Consider the following 25,669-nt stretch of genomic DNA (forward strand, 5'->3'; position numbering starts at 1 on the left):
CATGATGATGTGAGTCAGAAATATGAACAGGATTCATTTACATGGTTCTGCTTCATGAGGTGTTCACTCAGCTTTTTCTCTTAGCTGCATGAAATGTGTAGTTGGGCTGAACTGAAAGGTCCAAACAGATATCAGTGCTGATGTCAGCCCGATGGCAAAATAAGGAGCTCAGAAAATGTACTCGTTCATAAAAGCAGTGAGAACACAGGCAAAAATGGTCAAAACCAGTATTTTCAGGACTCTGGAAATTAACTAAGGGCTTGCAACAATAGCAAGCTTTCTGGCATTTAACTTATCCTGTTTACACCCCTCTCTCCTCAACGTAATGGCAGGTTTGAAAACTAACAGCTTTATAATTGCAAATGCAAACTAGCAGCCTAACCACCATTAGAGGAGGAAGGATGGGTTTGGAAGTCAGTAAGAACCCCATTTCCAGAGAAAAATTTTTATTATTTTACATGACTGATAGTTACTTGTTAAGTCATAAAGCAAGTCTCAATAAACTTAAAAGGTCTGAAACCATCCTGCTGTTACAGGACTTTAAAGGGAGTCCCATTCCTAACACTGGGTTTTCCATTCCCACCTTGAGTTCTGATTTTGGCTGTGTACTACTCTCTTCCAATTTATATCACTTCCTTAGATTTTCTGTGGATGCTTTCCCTCTCCCAACCAATTTTAAGAAGCAATTAGGATAAGAACCTTCCTTTTCCATCCTTATAAACCCCACAGTGCTGTACATATGGTGGGCCTTGAGCAAACGTTTCTGTAGGTCCAAGGTTGCCCACTAGCAGTCACTGTTTGGTTTGCACAATGTTGGTCTGGACAGTGTTTGTGAAAAATATGAAATAATTGCCAAGTTAAAACTCTAAACTTTTTAGATAAAAATGCGGATATTCGGCATGTCTTGAAAAATGGCATGAACTGGCAAACCTCAGCCCAATTTCCTACATGGTCACAGTTGGCTGGAGCTAAATAGCAGTTGGTCCCGGTAGATGGACTGGGCTTTCAGTTCTTTTCAGTCCACACAGGTGTCCTCTATGTAAGGACAAGTGTCAGTGGCTGTTATTACTTTGCTTGCTGTATTTGTTTTTCCTATAGAAGGCTTAAGAGGAAAGTGAAGATTTCTTACATGTACATATCCAAGATGGAAAACTAAAGTTGGATGGAGAGGGCTATGTGTTTTGTTTTTATATTGCTTATACCTGAATTCAGTTCATTAATTGGCTCCTTTAGTATTTATTGAGTACCTACCTTGGGTAGCCACTGTTCTATATGTCTGGCACAAAAGATGAGTAGGAGAGAGAAAGAAACCCACTGAGCTTCCATTGCAGCATCCTGGCTGGGCCCTCTAGCTATGCAGTTGGTTTATATCCATGAAGAAAGGATGTCTTCAGTGATAAAACCTTCACAAAGGTGGAGGGGAATGAGGTTTGAGAAGAGGGAGTGGGTTCGCTGATTGGGAATGCTTTTAGAAAGCAGGAGGGTTAAGGGCAGTGTGGATTGTGACACTGTAGATATTCAGAGTATTCGTTTAAGATGTTTGGTGCTTAGAAGGGAAGGCAGTGTAATGGTTTAGAAAGGTTGGAGGAAGTTTTTTCTGTTTTATTGCAGGGGGGGAAGATATGTGTATTTTTGTAAACCAAGGAAAAGCAGCACCAGAGAGGGAAAAGTTGAAGATTTAAAAGGAATTTTAACCCCTTCAAATGCAAAAATGACAGTATAATAGATGAAGCAACAGAGAAAGTTTGTAATACAGCCTTAGAAGAAAGAAAGCAGTTGGAAGTCTGATAACTGACTCAAAAGATGGGAAGTGAGAACGATGTGGTGCAGGTCAGGGAATACTGGTGAGATGTGGGCCAGTTTACCTTACCAGACACCTGGGAGACATCACTGGGGGAACAGCCTCTGCAGAAGCTGGTGTGTGTGTGTGTGTGTGTGTGTGTGTGTGTGTGTGTGTGTGTGTGTGAAAAATGAGGCCCCAGGTTATCTTCTCTTTCTCCATCCAATTAGACAAGAGGTGGGAGGTTTATTCTTGAGAGAAATTGAGCCTGAGAGGCTCTGGGCTGGTGGTAAGCAGGATAGCTAGTGCAGGAAAGAGGCAAGGCACCAAAGACAGAGGAATAAAGTAAAATTATATACTGAGTTGTGGGACCCCACACACCCACCCTGCTTCCAGGATGTCTTCAGCCAGGTGAATACTCTTTACCTGTGGGGAAGAGGTAAATAGAAGGATTCTATTCTATTTTAAAGCAGGAAATGCCAGGACTCTGTGGAGAAACTGAGTGTCCCTAGAGACATAATCATCCTACATTAACATTTGAGGGTACTCAGTGCAATCCACCAGTTGATCATGCTTTGGAGTGAAGCTGGTTCATTGATACACTGTGCCAGCATGCATAAACTTTGCAGTTTCAGTGTTTCATTCCTAAATATATATGGACTACAGTGAATGAGCAGAGACTTGAGTGTAGCTTCCAACATGGAAGAGGAAAAATTAAACAGGGTGGAATGGACACATTCATGGATGCAGAGAAAAACATTTAAAAGCCCACCAAATTGATAACATCAGAGATTTTGAATACTGCATTTGGGATAGTTTGAAAAGGACAACAAAAGAGAATTTGGGGTAGAAATATAACAAAAAATTGATGCTGAATTAGGAAATATCTAAGAAAGTAGAATAAATATTAATAAAGAAAGTAGGAGAAATATAAGAGAAAGGGTAAGAAAACTAAGTCGTTAATATAGAAGTTAAATAATTGTCTAAAAGAGGAGGTTCTGAAAGAGGGGATAAAAGAAAGTGATATGGAGAAAATAGTAATTAAGAAAACTTACAAAAATGGTCTTCTTAGTAATGCACAGTCCATGTTGAAAGATGTGCTCAGTGAATGGAAGAAAAAGTCCCGGAAATAGTATGTCAAAGTTTAGAACACTTGAGATAAAGATACGGTTCTAAAAGCATCAAGGTGGACAGTGGGGTAAAGGAGGCAAGAAATTAGAAGCAAGGTGGAGACACAAGTTATTATTGCAAGTAGTTGTGGTTGGGGACCTGCTGTGTGGGTTGAGATTTCCTTTTTAAAAGAGTTTTGATGCAACTTACTTGTTCAAAATTTCCACTTGGAAGTTTATGTTTTGGTGTCACCTCTCTCCTCTACTTTGCCCACCTTTCGCGTTTATAGGTGCTCCCAAAGATAAACGGCAGACACCGAAGCCTGGTGGTTTTGTTTGTTTTTTAATGGACAACATCACTTAAACCAGTACAGTAGTGGTCATTATACTGGTGACTTTTCAGAGGAAATAGAGTTTTAGAAGCTTGCTTTTATTTTGATCCCATGGAAAACAAATGATTTGCTAATCAATTTCTCACTTGAGAGGGGATATAATAATGTAAATGCAATAAAGTTGTTTGCCGCTCTTCCTAATATATCCTCAAAGAAGAGGATAAAACTAGAGCATACATAGACATATAATATATACCTTGATATATATATTCATAAATGTGTGTGCATTTTAAACCCAGTAAGTAAATGCGAACTTTAGGCCAGCACAGCTTTTTCATATTTTTTCCTGAATTTCCCTACTACATGTGACTTTGTCTTTAACATAAAAAATAAAACCATAAGTCAGGGCTTCTCCATGACAGTGTGATTGTCAGTTTCAGTAGTTACTTGTTAGTTTTAGTAGACCTTGGAGTAGTATTTGAAGTCACATCTCAATGCATGATGTTTTATTTATATAAACAGCTTCTGGCTATGTTAGTCCTTAAGAGAATTCTTACCTACTATTCCTCATGATTTTTTAAAAGTAAAGCAAAAATCCTGCCTTGCAGAGTTCTTACATACAATGCAAACAAATTTTAAAACTCAGCTTGGAAGAATGTAATTTCTCCTTGTTTTCCAATGAAAGTCTAGATGTAAGACATGATCATTGCTAATTTTTTTCCCCTGAGTTTCTTCATGGGTCCAGACTAGTGAAACAAGATTAAGGCAAAAGGATAGTTGAACTGTCTTTTGGCTTTTTTTCTGATACCTAGAAAGAATTTGCTTATTTTCTTTTCTTTAGGAATGAAAATATGCTAAAGCCTCTTTGGTTATTTTTTGTGTTTTTTTTTTTTTTTAATTGGTCTTAAATTGATACTAGAAATTCAGTAGTAGGAACTAATTTTCAAGAGTTTAATCTGATTAAGCTTATTCTTTGAAAAATATACATTTAATTGTTAGCAGTGTTCTTTGAAATGCTTTGTACTTCTGTATATTGACAAAACCGAGAGGTGCTATTTATTCCTTCATAAATCTCGACTGTTTGCCAAACTGCAGAGAGTTCAGAGGTTCTCCTCTGCTGAAACAGCGTGCTGAGTAAGGCCATACCCTAAGCAGCCTACTCGCTTGCTTGTTTACACCCCGAGCTTTCACTACATCACACCAGAAGCTATAAAAAAGGGAAATAACAAAAATTACAATTACACAGACATGCTGTTCTCGTACATCTTCTTAGTAGATTGCTATAAAAATAAGTAATGAATCATAAATTTATGGAGGAAGATATGCCTGAGATACTGTGTTACATAGGACTTCGTACCTAGAGTTTCTGTCCTGCCTTCTTCAGTCTTCCCACGGTCCTTCTGTTTCCCTCCGACAGTAAGCTGTTTCCCAAAGGCCTTCCCGAGGAGTTTGCCGTAGCTGCCATGTTTCGTGTCCGAAGAAGCACCAAGAAGGAACGGTGGTTTCTATGGCAGGTTTTAAACCAGCAGAATATGCCACAGGTAAGTGAGTGTATCACAGGCGAATCTTGGAACTGCGTGTCCAGATTCGGGGGCATCCGAATAGTCTGCCTTTTCAAGGAATCATCAGCAGGGAAATTCAAGTATTCTTACAGTTAGGAGGATCTTGCTGAAATCTGTAATATAGGAGTCTGGTGGGTTAGACAATATTCGTTTTCCCTTTTACTTCTAGATTCATATTTTGTGTAAAGACACTCAGACTTTCCTTCCTTCACAACTGCTTCATTGACACTAAGTCCACTTCACTGATAACTTATCTGTGATTATTTCTGATATTATGTATTGTTTTAAAAAGCTGTTCATTGTTTCATCTGAAAATCCTTAGTGAACTAAGAGGGTGGATATTAATATGATCCTCTCAATAAAAATTTATTGAACACATGCTATATGCTAGTTAGTGACAAAGATAAGATATTTAAAAAGCATAATTCCTATTCTCAGGAGCATTAGGTCTAATGGAATGTCACCTAGGAAAACAACACACTAGAGCACAATCACAATGTGACAAGTGCAGTGAGTGTAGTGATAGGGATAAGCTCGGCGTTGGGTGGGAACTGTGGGAACAGAGAGAGGACAGCTGCCCAAAAGGGGGGATGGGGAGAGCAAGAACCTAGGATACTTGTCAAAGGGATGGCACTGGGCAGAAAGGAGGGGGTGCGGGTGCTCCGGTGAGGGGAGATGAACCTTACTATTACTTATTGGCACCATGCATTTGTGATTGCTTCTGTATACATTCATTAGAACAAGCTTTTAATATGTAAACATAGTCACAATTTTATGTTGAAAAGATGAACCAAACAGAAAGAGTCTGTCCTCTATGGAAATGTATTTTCTCTGCACCAAGCAAATCATCTAAGTTTAAAGAAGTTGATCTCAGTTTCCAAGTTAAGAGAAGTGATCATATTATTCTTATAAAATTGGTGGCATTTAATTCTTGAATTACTCATACAGAAGCACACACACACACACACACACACTCTCTTAGATGTTCTGTCTAGAAAGGAGCATATTACATTCACCAGAATATCACATATTTAAACCATTTTGTAGCTGACTATGTTTGCTGTTCTTTTATGTTAACCAATCTGCAGGACGCAGGTGTCACCTAAAACATTTTATGAAGTGTCTCATTTTTACTAAATGGGTGTTGAGTTTTTTATGTGTGCGCTTTAATGTCAAACACTGGTTTTAAAATATTTAAAGATAATTTTCACTTTTGCAGGTCTCCATAGTAGTTGACGGTGGAAAGAAGGTGGTGGAACTCATGTTCCGTGCTGCCGAGGGAGAAGTGCTGAACTACATTTTTAAAAACCGGGAACTCCGTTCTTTGTTTGACCGTCAGTGGCATAAACTTGGCGTGGGCGTGCAGCCCCGGGGCGTGGCGCTGTATGTGGACTGTCGTTTAGTCGCAAGCAGGCACACTGACGACAGGGAAGCCGTGGACAGTCAGGGAAGGACCGTCATCACCACACGGGCTGCAGACGGCAAGCCTGTGGACGTGAGTTGTCATGCTCGTTGGGAAAGGGGACGAGTCAGATTTCTAAATTAAAACCAAATATCTTATTTAAAACATCTTCCTTTAATCACTGTGAAATGCATGGCCTTCTCAACACTGTTGAAATTAGTTTTCCATCAGACCCATTTTCCCCCAGTCTGTGAATTTAAAAGAATTAGGTCATGCCTTAAAAAATAAGGTTACTAAAATTAAATTTTAGTAAAAGTGAAAATATAGTACAAAAAGTAAGCTTGGCGTCTAGGCTTATATGTTTTGAATAGAAAGGACTGGAAAAAGATGAACTTTAAGTGGTTCCAGATTATCTGGTGTTTTTGTTCAAGCACAATAGGCTATTTATTCATCCTCAGAATAGCAGCTGCTTTGTCTTGCAGACTATTTTTCATGAGCTTATAATGATTTTTCAGGGTTCCAGGGGACTAAAACATAGCCATTAATTGTATCAGTAGGTCATTTGGATGAGAACAGTTAGATAGTAAAACACTTTCAGATGAAAAGATCCTCTAAAAATCACATTTGATGTTCAGATGATAAAGACTTATAATTGATTTCCCTAGAGAAGAAGGTCTATAATCTTTAAAAAGTGAGAGATACATTACTTTGATGACTTTATATTTTCTTGTGGGTAGGATCATGGGAAATCATGGAATCATATAAAAATAATCTGAAGGCAGGTCACCAATAGACATTGGTATTACTGTTAACTCAAAACACTTAACAGTTCAATTTTATTTCAGAAGTATAATTCTTTGCAGGTGTATGTTTGGCCAGCTAATTTTATACACACTTTTTTTTCCCTATAAAATATTATCTTTAAACTGTCTTCTCTTAGAGACAGTGAACAAATCAGTGAGAATGCCATCACTAGGGCTCAGTGATGATCAGCAAGATAGACCAGAGCAGGAGCCAGTCCTGGAGACAAGACATTGTGGCATCATGGATAGTGAGCTATGTTGGGGCTCAGATAGATGTGGTTGTAAATCCTACCTCATCTACTTAACTGTTGTGATCTGCTAATTAACCTTGTTAGCCGTTAATTTATCTGAGTCTCAGCATCCTCAATTAGAAGATTGTTGATAGAATTACTTGTTATTGTGGAGAGTATGTGCTGTAGTGACTAGTACATGGGCAGTTCTCTGTAAATTCACTTATTTATTCAAGGCCAGACGTGTCATTCAACCCTAGCACAAGCAAGCAAGGAAAGAAAAAATATCCTCTATTCCTGTTCTCAAAGTTCTTGAAGGCTAGTGAAAAGATTAAAGTCTTTGTCAGTAAATGGCTGCCAACAAGAACAGTATTAACTGAAGTAACAACAGCACTAGACGGAACTTTCGGAAAGGTCTCTCCAAAGGCAAGGGAGGAAGTGGGACCAGCAGCTGGAACGACAGAGCTGTGACCCCCAGCAGTAGGTGGAGTGAGATATAGGTAGACTGGAAGTCAGCTTCAGGGAATTCTAGCAGCATTAGTGGGGAATAGCACTAGTGCTTACTGCATATACCAGAGGTTGGGACTGGAATCTGGTCCTTATAGGACTAGTGAGAGCAAAGTGGACTCTGGTTCCAGAGAAACTAGAAGAACCAAAGAGTACACTGAGATAAATTCATAATCTTCAGGGAGAAACAGCAATGAGAGAGGAACAAGTTATTGCGAGAGCGGGGTCCAGGCTCAGAGCTCACCCTCTGAAGGTTGAGCGTCTGTCCTGTGTCATTGACTTCCCACCTAAGGAAAGAATTAATCCAGAGACTGAGGCTGCAAAATATCCAGTGTGTCCTTATAAAAACACATAATGTGAAAATTATAGTGTTATAGTAGTTTTGTAGTTTAATATGGAATCAGTTGATTTGAGTATAAAATTAAAGGCATATCACAATGATGGAGATTTTTTTAGGAGATAGTCTAAGTTAAATAAACAAAACAAAAAAACAAAACTAAATAAGAAACTGCTAAAACATTAACTGCTAATTTTTTATTATCTCCTTACAAGTTCTGTGATTCATAACATCTGTTGTAATATGAAAATATTTTATTTACTCAGAATGTATATTATTGAAAAAATTCTAATGATTGGGTTTTATTTTACATACACTACCTATATGCTTTTATGAGAAAGAGATAGGTGAGAAAACTGATAGAAAGGATTTTTTTTAACTAACAACTCCTGTGTTATAAGGGTCAGTAAAAGACTTAGCCGTAAACATTCTCATTCTAAAGCACCGTGTCAGCGAAGGACTCTAAGGTAACTAATGAAGAGCGAAAGCGTGATTAAACTAGGCTGATTGTGGTTTCGGTGTCAGGGTACTTGATTAGGTTCTAATCAAAAGTTGATCATCTATTTTGAGTTAAGCAAAATAATTAGCATGAAGTGCTTAGCCCAGTGGATGGTACATAATAGAATTTCAATATTTATTGACTATTTTGGTAATGATGAGTTTTAGTTAAGAAAATTAATTGTTGTCCCCCGTCTTCATTTGACATGATGGGTATATTACTACCTGGTATTTCATGAGACTATGTAAGACAGTGTATTTAAACTTTATAAATAAAACTTAATTTCAATAACCTTGCAAAAAGTTATAGAAAAGAAGTTAAATTTCATTTCATCTCAGAATTCTGCATTGGCCGCAGATCTTAGGCAGCTCATGAATTCACGAAATGTCTGGAATTCTTAAGGCTTCCTATGAGCTGAATTGATTTTGTTCATCTCAGGGTAGACAATTAGTTCTAACTTTTTTTGTGCGTGTGTGGTGGGGTAGGGATTTAGAACTGCAGATATCTGCTATTACCATAGGATTAGTTATAATATTACAGTTAGGCCTTTCTGTAGAAAGTAACTATTGACCTCAAAGTAATGCATAATCTAACTCTGTTATTTTGGGAGACAGATAAAGAAGTGAAGAGAGGCAGAGAGAGACAGAGAGAAAGGCAGGGAGGGGGAGCAGAGGGGCGAGGTTGGGCCTGACCTATTTTCTATGTCTATTCATCATATGATTAATTATTAATTAAATTATTAAACTTTCAACCACAAAGTAATTTAAAATAGCCTATGTAAGCATCTCTCATATTGAAATTTTATTAATAGTCGTTACTATTTACTTGCTCTTATGTGGTTGTTTGATCTTGTATTTAAAGGCATGATTGTGTTTTCCTTGAACTACTTTAATTTCATATCCAAATGCCAAAAACCATGAATCTGCTGAGCAAATAGAAGGAATCAATTATTTTTGTAAAGATTTTGAGTCCTGCTCAAGACTCTGTCAATTTAATATAAAATCCATAGGTATTAGACAGAATCCATAAAAAAACCCAAAAAACAGATAAAAACTAAATACCTTTATTTTTTTCTTATTGGGAAGTGACTATCTTTTTCCATTTCTCAAATAGGTCTAGAACTACAGATAAAGCTTTTTCCGTCATGTGCTCAGACCTTTGACTTTACTTAGAATATTTATTTTTATATAGTCCTCATTTTGCGGGCACACGCTTTATTGTAGTGAGTAACAATACATCTTTTTAATTAAATACTTTTTTATTGTTTGAAACAACTAGCCAAGGTTTGCAATTGCTTTCATTCCTTGATTTCCATTATAAATAGGCTCATCTATTTCTCAAATGATCCATAAAATCATGATCCTAAATTAATAAAAATATTAAAAATATCTACTGGTAATTTATTTGTAATAGCTTCTTTTTTCTTACCAGTTCAATTACCATAGCTCTTAAGTGTCTAAATGTGATTTTCTTAAAAACTAATGATATTTCTTTTACCAATTTTTTAATAGATTGAACTTCACCAACTTAAAATCTACTGCAACTCGAACCTCGTAGCTAAAGAAACTTGTTGCGAAATATCAAATACCAAGGTAAGTTAATTTTCTTGGCACGTAAAGAATGTAGAATGACAGTTGTCTGGTCTGTAGATTCCAAAAGTAGGGCAGCACTGAGTATCGTCTGTCGAAGCCAGGTGAGTAATTCGCTCCAAGTAAGAAACCAGTCTTAGAGCTCTCCCATGGTTTCTGTTAAATATTTTAATCCCAGTGTTTTGTCCTGAACTTTGGAAATGGTATATCCTCACTTTGGATTCAGCATAAGTAAAAGAGAATTTACACCTTTCTCCCTAAACTATAGCAGTGGCATCGTCCTGCTCCAGTTACAGGGGTGTTAAATTTGTGATCATACCTTACTTGCATTCATTCCCCTCTTCTCGCCCGCCTCCCACCCTGGATAGTTTACCTTTGTGGTACGTCTTTCGCCTGCATCTTCATTTTTCCTGTTACTGCCGTGCTCGCCTTTGCCTCACTCCTAGATTGCTGCATTGTTCTCTCAAGGGCCCTCCTTGTCTCTAGCCCGTCAGCTTTCCAGCAGGACCGGAGTAAGACTCTGAATCGCTGCTTCACATATTCATTTCCTTTCTTCCACCGAACATTTATTATTCAAAAATATTGATCTCCAAGAGATTGTGTTAAGGAGCAAGGCTAACAAACATGGATAAGGCACACTCCCTGCCCTCTATTCATTTTCAAAGCTTTGGTCATTCACTGTTGGCAACAAAATACAAATCCAGTTCTTAACATCCCCAACCTAACTACAACTATTACTTTCTTGTACCAGTCTTCCATTCCAAAGAAATTCGGAATTCAGTAATTCCTCTCTCTCATTGTGATGGTCGTGTGTGCCATCTTATATTATTAGATCTAGTTGTAATTTTTTCAACTACATTTTAAACTCATTGAGGGGAATTAGACTTTTATATTCTTTTTAAAACAATTATTAGTGCTTTGTTGCCAGAACACTGATTCATGACTTGTTGATTTACCGACTACTGAAGGAGATAGATGGGACAAAAATGTGTTTGAAAGGGATGAACTGAAAGAAATCTTACAGAAAGAACATATGAAAAGTAAAAGGTGAAAATGTTTTTCTTTGTATCTCAGATTTCCCAGAAGTTCTACACTTACCCCCCAAAATTATATGAACATTTTTATCAGTAGTTTATTAATGCAAAAAATATTTTTAACTTTCATCACTCAGTATGAGTAGTAGGGTAATAATGCGGCCAGCTAATGCAAAACATCGCTAAGTCTTTCAAGCTTTTACATTTTGCTTATGTAGCTTGGTTTATAAAGCATATCCAACCCAGTTTATGGCTCTTATTCCCAGTAAAATGAAAGCCAGCCAAATGTCTTTCTATAAATATCTAAAAAGATAATTTAGAATGCCAATCTACAGACTTGAAATACCTAGACTTCCTGGAGTCACACATTTAAATCTTGAAGATGTTAATTCTCCAAAAGTTTTTTGTTTTTTTAAAAATAATGTTTTTGTGATGTAAGAGCTCTTAAAATAATAATTGTCTGTGATTGAAAAGTAACATAATGACGTTTTGATAAATCCAAACAATACATTCTTGACCAATAATCACTACTCTGTGTTATCACATAATGGACACTTTGAACTCAAATTGTGTGAAAATTTTTAAGGAAGTATAGGTGATGGGTTTGGTAGAGTAGTTTGCTTATTCAAAGCAGCGACGTGACCTCACAAATTGTGAAAAATAATTTTAATCATGTTTTTAAAAGGCTATTTAAGAGTTAGTTTTAAAGAGTAGTAAATAAGGTAGGAATTAATCTCTAACTATAGAAAAAAATAAGACTGCTTATTTTTCTGCTGATAATTATTTGAAGGGACATCACCATTCTGTTATGGATTAACAGAAAATAGAACATGCTACATTTTACAAATGGGAATGCATAGTTTGGAAGATAAATAATTATATAAAAGCCGTTTAAGTGTACCTGCTATAACTCTGACATCAACTGTTGTTTTGGGTTTGTTTGTTTTTTAATGTGGTGAATTTAGAAAATATTAATGTACTTGCTTAAAAATCTAATTTTGTCCTGGAATTTCAAATCAGACATGTTTTTATTATTAATATTTTATAGCATATTTCAAGGTGAAATTTATTCAAGATAATCTATAAGCATCCTTCTTTGCGTCTATTGATTTGATTTTCTGTTTCTGAAGCAGTCCGGTTTCCTAATTGCAGACTTAAAATGAAGAGAAAATATAAAAAGAAGGAGGAAATCAGGAACATTTGCTGAAAATAAGTGAAAAATGTGATTAAAATTTTGAGGGCCAAGTAATTAAATATGTGTCAAATCAGAAACTGGGAGTTTTCCAAGGGGAGGGGTTCTTACTTGTACATTTTATGTTTCCTTTAGGCACTTTTTGGAGAGTGTGGACAGTTTTATAGTGAAGCCCAAGACATACTTTTAAAGTCATTTAAATCCCAAATTTAACATAGTAAATTAGTTATCCAGAGCAAAATTGTGAACTCTAACTGGGTCTTGGTTACCAGACTGGGAAACTATGGGACAGGAACTGGCTGGAAAATGATATGAGATTATATGCACTAAATGGACTGTTTTGGTAGTGATAATCATGTTTCATTCTAATGTGATTTTTATACTTGTGGACTTGGAAACTTATTAAGCTAACTAAATAGCTAATCATTAAATTTGGAAAGTGTCAATTGATAGAACAAATAGGGAGACAGGAAACTAGTCACAGTATTCCTGGGTGCTATTTTTCTTACATTTTTTTATTGTTCTCACAAACATTAGAGTTCTACCCAGTTTTCAAAATAATTTGTTTTTGTTTTAAAAGTAATGCATGCTTATTATAAAAAACTTGGAAAATATAGCCAAATTCAAAGACGAAAGTAATATCAACCATAACCACAGTAAAGAACCCTTGACATAGCAGTGCAATTTACAATAGCTAAGATCTGGAAACAGCCCAAGTGCCCATCAGTAGATGAGTGGATAAAAAAGCTGTGGCACATTTACACCATGGAATACTACGCAGCTGTAAAAAAGAAGGATCTCTTACCCTTTGGGACAGCATGGAGGGAACTGGAGAGTATTATGCTAAGCGAAATAAGCCAGGCAGAGAAAGACAAGTACCACATGATCTCACTCATACATGGAATTTAATAAAAAACTGATGAACAAAATAGATCCAGAGATGTTGAATCATGGAACAATTGTCAGACTGTTTGGAATTTGCCCATTTCCTAAAGCCTCTTTTTGGATTTCAGTGCCCAGAGCAGGATGGCACTGGAAGTACTGCATCATTGTCACTACCCTCTCATGCCAGCAAAGTGCCTGCGTATCTGCCAGCAAAGCAGGAACCTGAAGACCGGTGCCAGTGCATTCCAAACAAGGTATGCTCGTATTAGTCTATGCCCGCTGAGAAGCCACTGCACACAGTGAGCCAGCCCCTCGGATGTGGCCCTGGTGCACAGTGTGCCTGTCCTTTAGTGCTAGTTGAATCAAATGCCTAAGCCACTCGGTCATGGGGGTGGGTTAAGAGAAGGGCTTGGGGTTAGGATTTCCTGAGTTTTTTTATCTGGGTAGTTCTGAGCCCATCAGACCTGCTTTTCAGGGACTGAGTTAGAATGTATACGAAGGTGAAGGCAGGAACACCCTGTGCAACAGACAGGTACTGAGTACTTAACATGTGCCAAGGATAGGCTTCAATTCTGGGAATTCGCAGTTGAAGGAAACATGGTCTTCTCTTTAATACACACAAAGGCACTACATAGTATACCTTTGTTGTGTGGAGACTGTGTTTATCCAGTATCCCCAACTTACGGCTATCTCCCTCTGTCATTATTTGTATGGGAAATACTCAAAGAATTTGTTTCCCTTGGACCCCAGTATGCATTTTAAGCATAACCCACTGACACAGGCACTGGTATGGGGAAGGCCTGGGAGTGGGATGAATGCGAGGTGGAGGGGATCAATGGGAGGAAAAGGGGACATCTGTAATACTTTCAACAATAAAAATTTTTTTTAAAAAAGAACCATTGACAATCTTTTAGTTTTGTATCCTGACAGTATTTTTCCATGCATATCTAATTTGTAGTATGCCAAGTATGGCCCCCTGGTTGGGAAAGCTGGGCTCATGGACCTACATTAACTTCTTTCGTGGATGTTAATAGAAGTCATGAGGCCTGTGCTAAAAAGTAGGCTGAGTGTGGCATTCCTCTGTGTTCATTCCTGAGTAAGGGAAAGAGGAAAGGAGAACTTGCCCCAGCACCTAGAGCAGGATGTCCCCTAGCACTGCGACCTAATGCATGCCCTTAGCACATCTTGCTACTACTTCACCCTTGGCTGGAGGAGCGGGGATAGGGGTTAGGTGAAAGTTTGGAGGAATCTTAGATTTCCTCTAGCGACTCACGCCGTGTAGAAAGCTCCACTGAAAAGCAAGTACAAGGTGCAGCACCTGTCCCAGTCCGTGGAAGGTCTCATGGGGACAGGATGAGGGAGAGCAGTGAGCCTATGAGCAAGGGAAGGACACTCCAGCGGAGGGCCCAGCATCAGCTCAGAGGGAAGCAAAACTGTAACTTACTATTATCAGCATAATATTTATAAACTACTTGTCTTTAGATCAGTGTGGCAGAATGTCTGATAACACAGAAATTCCCTTTTTGCTCAGGGAGAAGCAGGATTACCAGGAGCTCCAGGCCCACTTGGTCAGAAAGGAGATAAAGGAGAACCGGTAAGACACCACCCAACACTGTTGAGATGAAAGTGGATTTGTTCAAAATGACTTATAAAATGTGTCTGTCTCATTTTTCTATGTCTCATACAAGCGCACATTTTTGTTAAATGATTATCAAGGGCTATATTTAGTTGCTGATCACTGAATTCAGGAAGACTAACATCAGCATTCAAGTCTACTTTTGAGTTACTATTAGAAGGCAGGACTGAAATTTGAAAAGCTTTGGAAACCCAAATCTTTGTACCTGTAACCAGTAAGCAAAATTGTGGACAAGAAAGTTTAGTTTTTAGTTGTGCCCTAGCCTTCTTGAACATTCTATTTTTCAGATACTTGAATTTTCTCTTGTCTGCTGATGGGTCCCCACTGAAGATTCTTTCTTAACTTAATAAGTTTATATCCTTGCCCGGATGGTGTGTGGCTCAGGGGTTGAGCATCAACCTATGATCCAGGAGATTCCAGTTCGATTCCCTGTCAGGGCACATGCCCGGATTGCAGTTGTGGGCTCGATCCCCAGTCAGAGAGGTGTGCAGGAGGCAGCCGATCAATGACTCTCTCAACATCGATGTCTCTGTTTCTCTCTCTATCCCTCTCCCGTCCTCTCTCTAAAATAAAGATATATTTTTAAAAAAATTTATATCCTTCACCCATTCTCTTACCTCTCCCATTTTCTCCCCCCACCTCTGGCAACTGCCAATCTGTTCTCTTTATCTATGGTCTTTTTTTTTTTTTTTTAAGATTCCACATGTAAGAGAGCTCATACAATATTTATCTTTTTTTGTATGACTCATTATGTATGTCACCACAGTTTCTTTATCCATTCATCCATCAATGGACACTTAGATTGTTTTCTTGTCTTGGCTATTTTATTTTATTATTTTATTATTTTTTATTTTTTAATTTTTTATCTTTATTGATTTCAGAGAGAGGAAGGGAGAGGGAGAGAGAGAGATAGAAACATCAATGATGAGAGAGTCATTGATCGGCTGCAGCCCGCAACCCGGGCATGTGCCCTGACCGGGAATCGAACCCCGATCTCCTGGATCCTAGGTCGATGCTCAACCTCTGAACCACATCCGGCTGGGCCGTCTTGGCTATTTTAAATAATGCTGCAGTGAACATGGGAGTGCGCATAACTTATTGAGGTGGTGCTTTCATTTTCTTTGGATAAATACCCTGAAGTGGAATTGCTGGATCAAAGTAGTTCTATTTTTAATTCTATGAGGAACTTCCATACTGTTTTCCATAACTGCTCCAATAATTTATGTTATGTATGTTTCTACCAACAGTGTACAAGGGTTCCCTTTTCTCCATATCCTTGCCAACACTTGTTATTGTCTTTTTTATAATAGTCATTCTAACAGATGTGAGGCGATATATCATTATGGATGTAATTTGGTTTTCTCTGATTATTAATGATGTTGAGAATCTTCTTATGTACCTGTTGGCCATCTGTAGGTCTTCTTTGTCCATTCAGATCTTCTGTCCATTTTTTAACCACATTTAATTGTTTGTTTGGTTTTTTTTGCTATTGAATTGCATGTGTTCTTTACAGGTTTTGGATATTAGCCCCTTATCAGATATATGATTTAGAAATATTTTCTTCCATTCAATCAGTAGGTTGCCGTTTCATTTTCTTGAGGCTTCCATTGCTATGCAGAAGCTTTTTAGTTTGATGAAGTCCCACTGGTATATTTTTGCTTTTGTTGCTTTTGCTTTGGTATCACTTTCAAAAAACCATCTTTAAGACCTGTGTCAAGCAGCTTAATGGCTATGTTATCTTCTATGAGCTTCATGGTTTCAGGTCTTAGGTTCAAATCTTTAATCTATTTTGAGTTATTTTTTGTGTATGGTGTAAGATAGTGGTCAAGTTTTATTCTTTGGTAGGTGGCTGTCCAGTTTTCCTAACACTATTTATTGGAAAAACTGTATTTTCCACTTCGTATATTCTTGACTCCTTTGTTGTAAATTAATTGACCATATATGTGTGGGTTTCTATCTGCGCTCTATGTTCAGTTCCATTGATCAATGTGTTTTTATGTCAGTATCATACTGTTTTAATTACTATAGCTTTATGGTATAGTTTGAAATCGGGGAGTGTAATACCTCCAGCTTTGCTCTCTTTTGAAGATTGCTCTGGCTATTTGGCATTTCCTGTGGTCCATGCAAGTTTTAGAATTGTTTGTTTTATGTATTTTTTCATTAAAAAAATGCATTGGGATTTTGATAGGGGTTGCATTGAACCTGTAGATTACTTTGGTTGGTATGGACATTTTAACAATATTGATTCTTCTAATCCATGAATATGGAATGTCTTTCCATTTACTTGTATATTCTTCAATTTCTTTCACTAATATCTTGCAGTTTTCAATATATAGGTCTTTCATTTCCTTGGTTAAACTTATTCCTAGGTATTTTATTCCTTTTGTGCAGTTGTAAATGGGATTGTTTTCTTTATTTCTCTTTCTGGTAGTTTATTATTAGTGTGTAGAAAAACAACAGATTTTTGTGTATTGATTTTGTATCCTGCAACTTTGCTGAATTGGTTTATTAGTTTTAACAGTTTTTTGACGGAGCCTTTAGGGCTTTCTATATATAATATCTTTCTATATATAGTGTTCTATTATCTGCAAATAGTGACAATTTTACTTCTGCCTTTCCAATTTGGATACCTTTTATTTTTTTTCTTGCCTAATTGCTCTTGCTAGGACTTTTAATACTGTGATGAAAGTGGTGAGAGTGAGTATTCTTGTCTGATTCCTGAGCTTAGAGGAAAGACTTTCAGCTTTTTACTATTGAGTTTGGTATTAGCTGTGGGCTTGTCATATGAGGCCTTTATTATGTTGAGGTATTTTCCATCTATACCCACTTTGCTGAGATTTTTTTTTATCATAAATGGATATTGAATTTTGTCAAATGCTTTTTCAGAATCTATTGTGATGATCATGTGGTTTTTATGCTTCATTTTGTTAATGTGGAATATCACATTGACTGATTTGTGGATGTTAATCCACCCTGCACCTGTGACATAAATCCCACTTGATCATGGTCTATGATCCTTTAAATGTATTGTTAAATTTGGTTTGCTACTATTTTGTTGAGGATTTTTCATCTATGTTCATCAGGAATATTGACCTGTAAGTTTCTTTTCTTGTGGCATCCTTCTTTGTTTTGGTATCAGAGTAGTGTTGGCCTTATAAATTTGGAAGACTTTCCTCCTTTTCTGTTTTGTTTTTTTTTGGCAGAGTTTGAGAAGGATTGGTATTAATCCTTCTTTGAATGTCTGGTAGAATTCACCAGTGAAGCTATCTGGTCCTATGCCCTTGTTTGTTGGGAGATTTTCAAGTACTGATTTAATTACCTTGCTAATAATCTGTTCAGGTTTTCTATTTTATCATGATTCAGTCTTGGTAGGTTGTATATTTCTAGGCCTGTAGCTGAAATACAACTAAGGCCTAGATGTTATCTCTAGGGCTTAATGCTTAAGGGATTGGTCATGTAAGGGTTTGCATAGGAGTCTATGAGGCTATTCTCCACCCTCCTTGTTCCTCTTAAAGGAGGTCTACCAAATGACTAGTGACATGCCAGGTGAAGAAAGGTCAGGAGAGGTCCAAACTGCATAACCAGCGATATGTAAGGTCAGGGGGTCTATACTGCGTGACCAGCATGACCAGCGATATGCTAGGGGAAGAAAGGTCATCTTGGGGGTGAGGTCTTAGCCCAGTTTTGCCCATTGCTAGGTACCAGGGACTTTCCACCCTGGTGACCTTCTGTGCCTGGCCTATTGTTCCTGCTCTACTCATGCCTATCTAACTTCCTACTTTATCACATTCATTCACTAACAACTATTTATTGAACTCTTATTATTATAATCAAAAGTGTGCTAAATTTTGAAGCTATATCAGCAATGAGAAAGCACAGAACTTATTCTCACTGCTTTTATAATCTAATAATGATTTGTTCAAGGAGCCTTCCCTCCCTCTATAGGAATGAAAACCAGTAGGAAAAAAAACTAGGAAGAAAGGAACCATTAAAAATTATAATTATTAGCAAATTTATTATATACCAAATCTATAAAATATACAAAAATGTATCTCAGAGTTACAGTGCATTACATGGCTGCCTATTTGTAATATATCTTTAAAATATTAACATTTGTTTTAACTTCCAGGCTACACAAAACTTATAATGTCAAGAAATTTTAGTGGCAAAGCAAAAATAGCTGGGATAAAATAAATTGATAGTCTATAAAACAAAACAAATAGTTCATCCGTATACTTCCTTTATTTTTTAATACAAACACCAGCATTTTATTAAACCAGCATAATCCTTGCTGTGTAAATACGACTTCAGATGACCATGGCCATGAATGTGTTCAGCTTTCCTGGCACTTGTAATAAACTCGAATATATTGTTTCATTTTAAGGTATTGATGATGAGTCTGTTCCTGTTTCTGTTGTACTATGTGATCCTACAACTTTAATGTACAATAAATAAAGATGGCATTGTTCTGTGTTTAAGTCTGGTATATAATTCTCGTTATTGGAGTAGGTGCACCACACAATGCCCAAATAGCTTGAAATCAAAACTCATTTTGCTCTAAGGCATATTGAATAGTTAAATTTGTGAAATGACCAGAAGTGCAGTGTTACTAAGGGAACCAAATGCTGTTCTCAAGGTTTTCCTTGTCTATAAGACCAAGAAAGGATATTTAGGGGAGACAGGACAGTGTAGCAGAAGGAGTACCATTGTGGAGCCTGAACCATTTGGGACTGAATCCTGTTCACCTCTTACTCGCTTTGAAAATGATCTTTAATAACACCTTGTCAATGGCTTATTGCGAAGGAATACAGTAAAATGTATAAAGAACATTTATATCAGAAACTGCAACATAGTAGATATTCAGCAAATGTTTCCTCTGTTTCCATCCACAGTGTAACTGCACATGTTGCAGGACAGGTGGAGATAATCCCTTCAGGTTGCATGTAGTTTGTTATGTGACTTGACCGAAAACAAAGATATCTTTAGAATTTTGAGTTAATTAAATGTTTTAGTATATAAAAATCTTGTTGTATATGCTACTTGTAGTAAATATTAATAATTTATTGATAGTTAACTTTTTCAAAATGTCACTCAATGATTTCAATATTTCATTCAAATCTGTGTCTTTTATTCTCAAAATTATTTCACAAGACTTCTTAGATGCAGCATACTAGGTTTTGAAGAGATTCCTTGCATTGTTATGCTTAGATAATGTTGACTGGGAGCCACTCAGAGGCAATTATAATTTACCTTTTCTTATTAACTGTAAGATATATATTTCTAATCTTGTGCATCTTATTTTTGGTGCAATGAGCTAAAATGAGAAAAGTTTTGAGAATACAATTTCCAAATCTCTTTCCAAATTATGTATTTCTCACTATAAAGGTTTTAAATTATGAGAATCCTTACTGTGATCTGTGGCAGCTTTATAAGAGCAAATTTTACTTTTATTTATGCCCATAGGCTCTGAGTTAGACAGTTATTCTGCATAATCATGTAGGTCCCCCTTGCTTGAGTCAGAGTCCACCAGTGGCTTTCTGCCTCCCTCAGGATAAACACTGAAGCTCTAACCATGGGCCACAAGCTTCACATCATGTGTAGAGCTCTCCCCACCTCACCCCCCACACCCCATATCCTCTCCTACGCCCTCCTCTGTTCATTCCTGCTCCAAGGTCTTTGCACCAGTTTCCATATACAGTGGCACCTCGGTTTTCCAACGTCTCCATGGATGAACATTTCTGTTTCTGAATGCCCTAAACCTGGAATTAAATGCTTTGGTTTTCAAAGCCCCCTCGGGAGTTGAACATGCCCCGCGGCCCCCGCTGAGGGCAGGATCCCGAGGCCCAGCTGTCGTTGTGGGTCCCTCGGTTTGCCAACGTTTCAGAGCTCGGACGGGCTTCCAGAGCGGATCACATTCGAAAACCCAGGGACCACTGTACCTGGAATGTTCTGCCAGATTTCCACTTGGCGCTCTTCACATCACGCAGGCTCTTGCTCAGGAATGTTTAAAACCCTACTCTGACGTCTCTATATGAAAAGCATCCCTTCTTTCCACCTCTGTCTTCTTTCTTTCCTTAGCACTTTTATTGCCACTTGATGTGTTATGAGTATGCATCTGTTTATTTCCCCCACTAGCATATGAGTTCTGTGAGCACCACACACCGAGTAGCGCATAATGGGAGCCAAAAGTATGTTGAGTGAGTGAATGAACACTGTTCCTCAAGGAAGTCCAAATCATCAACTCAGCTGTTTCTGGAACCTGTAAATTCAATGCCCTAATTGCCCAGGGGATCCTGCCAGGGAGCACAAAGAATCAATTTGCAAAGAAAGAGCTAGATAAATCATAGAGGACTGTTACATTAGTCACTGTTCCCTTTAAAAAACAAAAGTTCTTTTCACATAGTGACCTGACTAGTTTTAGCTTGATATGGCCAATTAGTTAACATAGAATCAGAAATATACGGGGAAAAGCCACATGTTTTGGCATGATTTAATGCCTGTCTTTATTTGCCTATATTCTCATTCCCACTGTGATGCTTCATTAATCTGATTTAATGCTTTTTAAATTTTTGATAAAGATGATGAGCCTCTTTGATGGCATAAGATGGTTTGAGATTCAAACACTGTTTATGTTTGAACACCTAGATATGATCAGTATTCCACGTTAGGGCTCCTAATCAAACCATTCTGACCATGCCCTCTGTCCGAGACTAAACTCTGGATGACATTATCTGAAATAATAATTAATACTTTTCACACTCAATTATTGTAATTTTCTGAATCTTTTAATTCCTTTTTCTTAGCAAGTATAGTTGGCAACCTAATTACTTAGCAACCACTTTGCTTTCTCAGTCCTTTGAGACCCTTGTTAATACTTTCGCCCACTTCAGAGTTGAAATTCTCTGAGTTTTATAAAATAGCAGCTCAATTTCTGTGTTCTTGAACCTAAGGGGGAGTGTGATCTGAGCTCTATTTTAGGAATAATTTTCTAGTTCATTTTTGTCTTATCTTTCACATATGCAATTAATTACTCAAAAAGGGTAGGCTTTATGAAATGACTGCTTTGCTAATATACTTTTAGAGAAAATCAAAATAATTCAAAATTTATTAAGTTTATTTACTCAACTCGATAGTCAAAAACTTTCTACTATCCCACCCTCTAATCTCACTACATGGAAGTTTCCATTTTGAATAGTCTAATGTGTTAACCCAGAGGTTACTAGTGATCCTTGTATTTTCTTTCCAATATGACACTACTCATGCCTATTCTGAGCCACACCGCACCACACCACACCAACAAAAATAGGTGCATGAAAATATGTTCAGAATTTCTTTTAAAGAATGAATATCTTACCTTAATAATAACTTTACAGAAGTAGAATTTAATGTTATGCATTTTGAATTTTTGTCCAATAAAGAATATTTCTTTTTGGTTTTGTATCAGTTTTATCCAATCTGATATAATCTCATTGAATCTATGGGAACTTGGAGTTGACAGTTACTTGTGTGCCTTAAATCTGAAATCAACATATAATATTATTGTTCTAATGGCATTTATATTCATAAAATTCTTATTTACTTTTTAATCTCCACCAAGCATTAGTGGTAGGTAGAGAAACTCATTCCAAAAGTTTACATTGTTTTCCATTGTTTCAAGGATAAATTTATTAGACCAAATTTGTGATAGAGCCATCAAGGCAGATGTAGACAACTCACCAGCTTCATTGAAGCAGATTTTTCCAGGTTAGGTGGAATAGCAGGGAAGCTGAGAATTGGCTTGACCCAGCTGTGGGGTTTTTCCTGGTGGATGTAGTGGAAGGTCAGGCACACTAAATGAAACAAATATGAGTGCCTTAGAGCCTGAAATTGCATGATTTACTTGAATTGGAAGTATCAGGTATTAGTTGTGGGAACAGCAATAGAATCATTTCTTATCTTTGATAAATAAATCACAAAACTGAATTATGTATGTCTATGTGGAGAATATTTAGTTTTGATTAGCACTTTGATGTTTATTAATTATTAATTTTTAAATTATTAATTGTCAACTGTGTAGTTTACTGACTTGTGGATAATATGAGGAAGAAACTTAGGGTGCAGACTTGGGTGCAAGCAAAAGCAACTCACCTATGAAATAGTAGATTCTCTTTGACAACAGTAGCGATTAATACACTTTAGGATAAACCTCCTAACGAGCATTTCTGTATTTTAGGGTGCAGTTGGTATTAAAGGTGAATTTGGTGCTCCTGGAATTCCTGGGGAAAAGGTATGTTGATTTGCTATTTGATTAAACTTTGTGGCTGTTTTATACGGTTGTAGCAGATAGGAATGGTGAGTATACAGGGCAAGTCTGAAGTGCAGGGCTCAGCACACTGTGGCCCTGCAGCGGGGCTGCCACAAACTGCTGTATGATTTTGTAAATTAAGTTTTACTAGAACCCAACCACATTCATTTGTTTGTGTATCGTCTTAAGTCTGCCTTTGTGCTACACAGCAGTGTTAGGTAATTGTGGCAGAGACATATGGCCTCCAAAGTCTAAAATATTTACTGTCTGGCCCTTTGCAGAAAAAACTTGTGGACCTCTGGTCTAGAGCATTGGTCATTATTCGAAGAGCACCAAGCCTTCTTAATTTCACTATTTTATGTGCAGTATAGTCTCCTTTAATACATATTTTACTGCAGACATAAATTAAGTAAACATTTAAATGAACATAGTACCACATGAGATATTATAAATAAAAATACAAGAGATATATTTCAATACATGCTGTACATATAGTATTTATGTCATAAGATGGTTGATTTTCACATTGTCTTCTCTAATACTATAGATGATTCTAAATATTGAATTTACTCCTAAGTGGTTAGTGTTGCAGTTCAGCATCTTAGTTCAGTTTTTATAGAAACTTTGAAACGTTGTATTTGTAAATTTAACTGCAGTTGCCTTGTCTTAGTTACATATGTGTGTGTTTATATATATGTGTATATATATAAAACTTAAGTTGCTGAACTATTGAAGTTTCATGAGTTGACGCTAAGACAGTTCTCTTCTTCACTGAAATAGGTTAGTGTCAGTTTCTGTACCTGATCTAGCCGCACTAATACCAGATTAGTCCATTGTGTCTCATTACCTAGAAGGCCATGACCCTTGTGGTTATTAACCTAAGGCTGTCACAGGAGTAGCTGAAGCTGAAGTGGTAGGAGGTTCAGAATTATCATTCAGATTTTTTTAATGGTTTGATAAATGTTATTCTTTTTTATTAAATTTATTGGGATGACTTGGATACTAAGATCACATAGGTTTCAAGTATAGATTTCTATGATACATGATCTGTATATTGCATTGTGGTCACCGCCCAAAGTCAGATCTTCTCCCGTCACCATATATTTGGCCCCCTTGACCCTCTACTGTCCCCCACCCCTTTCCCTCTGCTAACCACCATACTGTTTGCTTCTGTGAGTTTCAGCTTTATAGCCCACATTCAGGTGTTTTTTTAAGTCCTTTTAAAATGTATCTTTGATATTTGACTGCTTTACTGATGCTGCTTTTTTTCTTATAGAAATTAGCCCAATATGCTTTTTTTTTTTTTCCTCCTGCGGTAGTGTAAAGGTTAAATGCAGTGAAATCCAACAAACTGTATTGAACAATGATAACTTGATGCAAGTTTATATTTACTTGGGCTTGTAGCCTCTTGTTTAAGCTTGTTAATGACATTAATTGAAGACTCTTCATCATAAGTAAAAGTTCCTTCAAATACGTCTTTAAAACAATCTAATTCCTTCAAAATGCCTTTTCTCCTAGAGAATACTACTCAATACTTCCCTTAACTCCTAAAGAGATTGCCCCAATCCAAATTAGCATTATAGACTTATTCCACCAATCTCTTCCTAAAATATATCATAGCAATCTGATTGTATAGATTTCAGATCATTGGGATTTTTCAAATTATTTTGAATATGGAACTTTTATTTTTATAAAGCCAAATACAGAATCACTGGAGTACTTGGACTATAAAATATATTATTGAACTTCTTTTACTTCTCTTTATAAAGTAAGATTTATATAAGTTTACACAATGAATTATGGGAAAGGAGAATAAAACTCCCCTGGGATACTTTGAAACAAAATTTACTAAGATTGGTATAAAATACCACTATTTTCAGTGCTCCAAAGTGACCTCTCTTGGGTCCTATTTGGGAAAACCAGGTATAAACTGCTACTGATTGACTGGGAGGAGGCTTTCAACTTCTGGAAAGGCACTGTCAGCAGACTGCCTTCAATATGAGAGCTAGATGAAGTAACCCACAGGCTCAACCAGTCAAAAGTTGATCAAATCATTTAGAACGTCCTGTGTGCCCTTGAGAAGAATGTGTGTTCTGCAGCGTTGAGGTGGAATGTTCTGTAAATGTCAATTACATCCATCTGATGTAGTGTGTCATTTAGGGTCACTGTTTCCTTGTTGATTTTTTGTCTGGAAGACCTATCTAGTGAAGTCAGTGGGGTGTTAAACTCCCCGAGTGTGACTGTCTTGCTGTCGATCTCTAGAAGATTTTTTATAAATTTAGATGCTCCTATATTGGGTGCATATATGTTTATCAGGGTTATATCCTCTTGTTGGATCTATCCCATTAGATTTATGTAACAACCTTTCTTGTCCCTTGTTATGTCCTTCATTTTTCAGCCTGTTTTGTCCGATATGAGTATTGCTACATCAGCTTCTTCTTCTTCGTTTCCATTTGCATGGAAAAATCTTTTCCATCCCTTCACTCTC

General features: G+C 37.0%; 1 protein-coding gene across 1 annotated transcript in view; it reads left to right on the plus strand.

Annotated features, from left to right (window-relative positions):
- LOC107523889 (collagen alpha-1(XIX) chain-like) overlaps nt 1-25,669 on the plus strand; it is a 56,486-nt gene that overhangs the window by 26,589 nt on the left and 4,228 nt on the right. Inside the window, exons 4-9 of the mRNA XM_087817246.1 lie at nt 4,639-4,762; nt 6,003-6,278; nt 10,073-10,153; nt 13,390-13,515; nt 14,793-14,855; nt 23,110-23,163. Coding sequence (XP_087673372.1) covers nt 4,639-4,762; nt 6,003-6,278; nt 10,073-10,153; nt 13,390-13,515; nt 14,793-14,855; nt 23,110-23,163 — 724 coding nt within the window. The remainder of the gene's footprint in view (nt 1-4,638; nt 4,763-6,002; nt 6,279-10,072; nt 10,154-13,389; nt 13,516-14,792; nt 14,856-23,109; nt 23,164-25,669) is intronic.

Source organism: Miniopterus natalensis, chromosome 5, assembly GCF_054644295.1.
Source record: "Miniopterus natalensis isolate mMinNat1 chromosome 5, mMinNat1.hap1, whole genome shotgun sequence".
NCBI lineage: Eukaryota > Metazoa > Chordata > Mammalia > Chiroptera > Miniopteridae > Miniopterus > Miniopterus natalensis.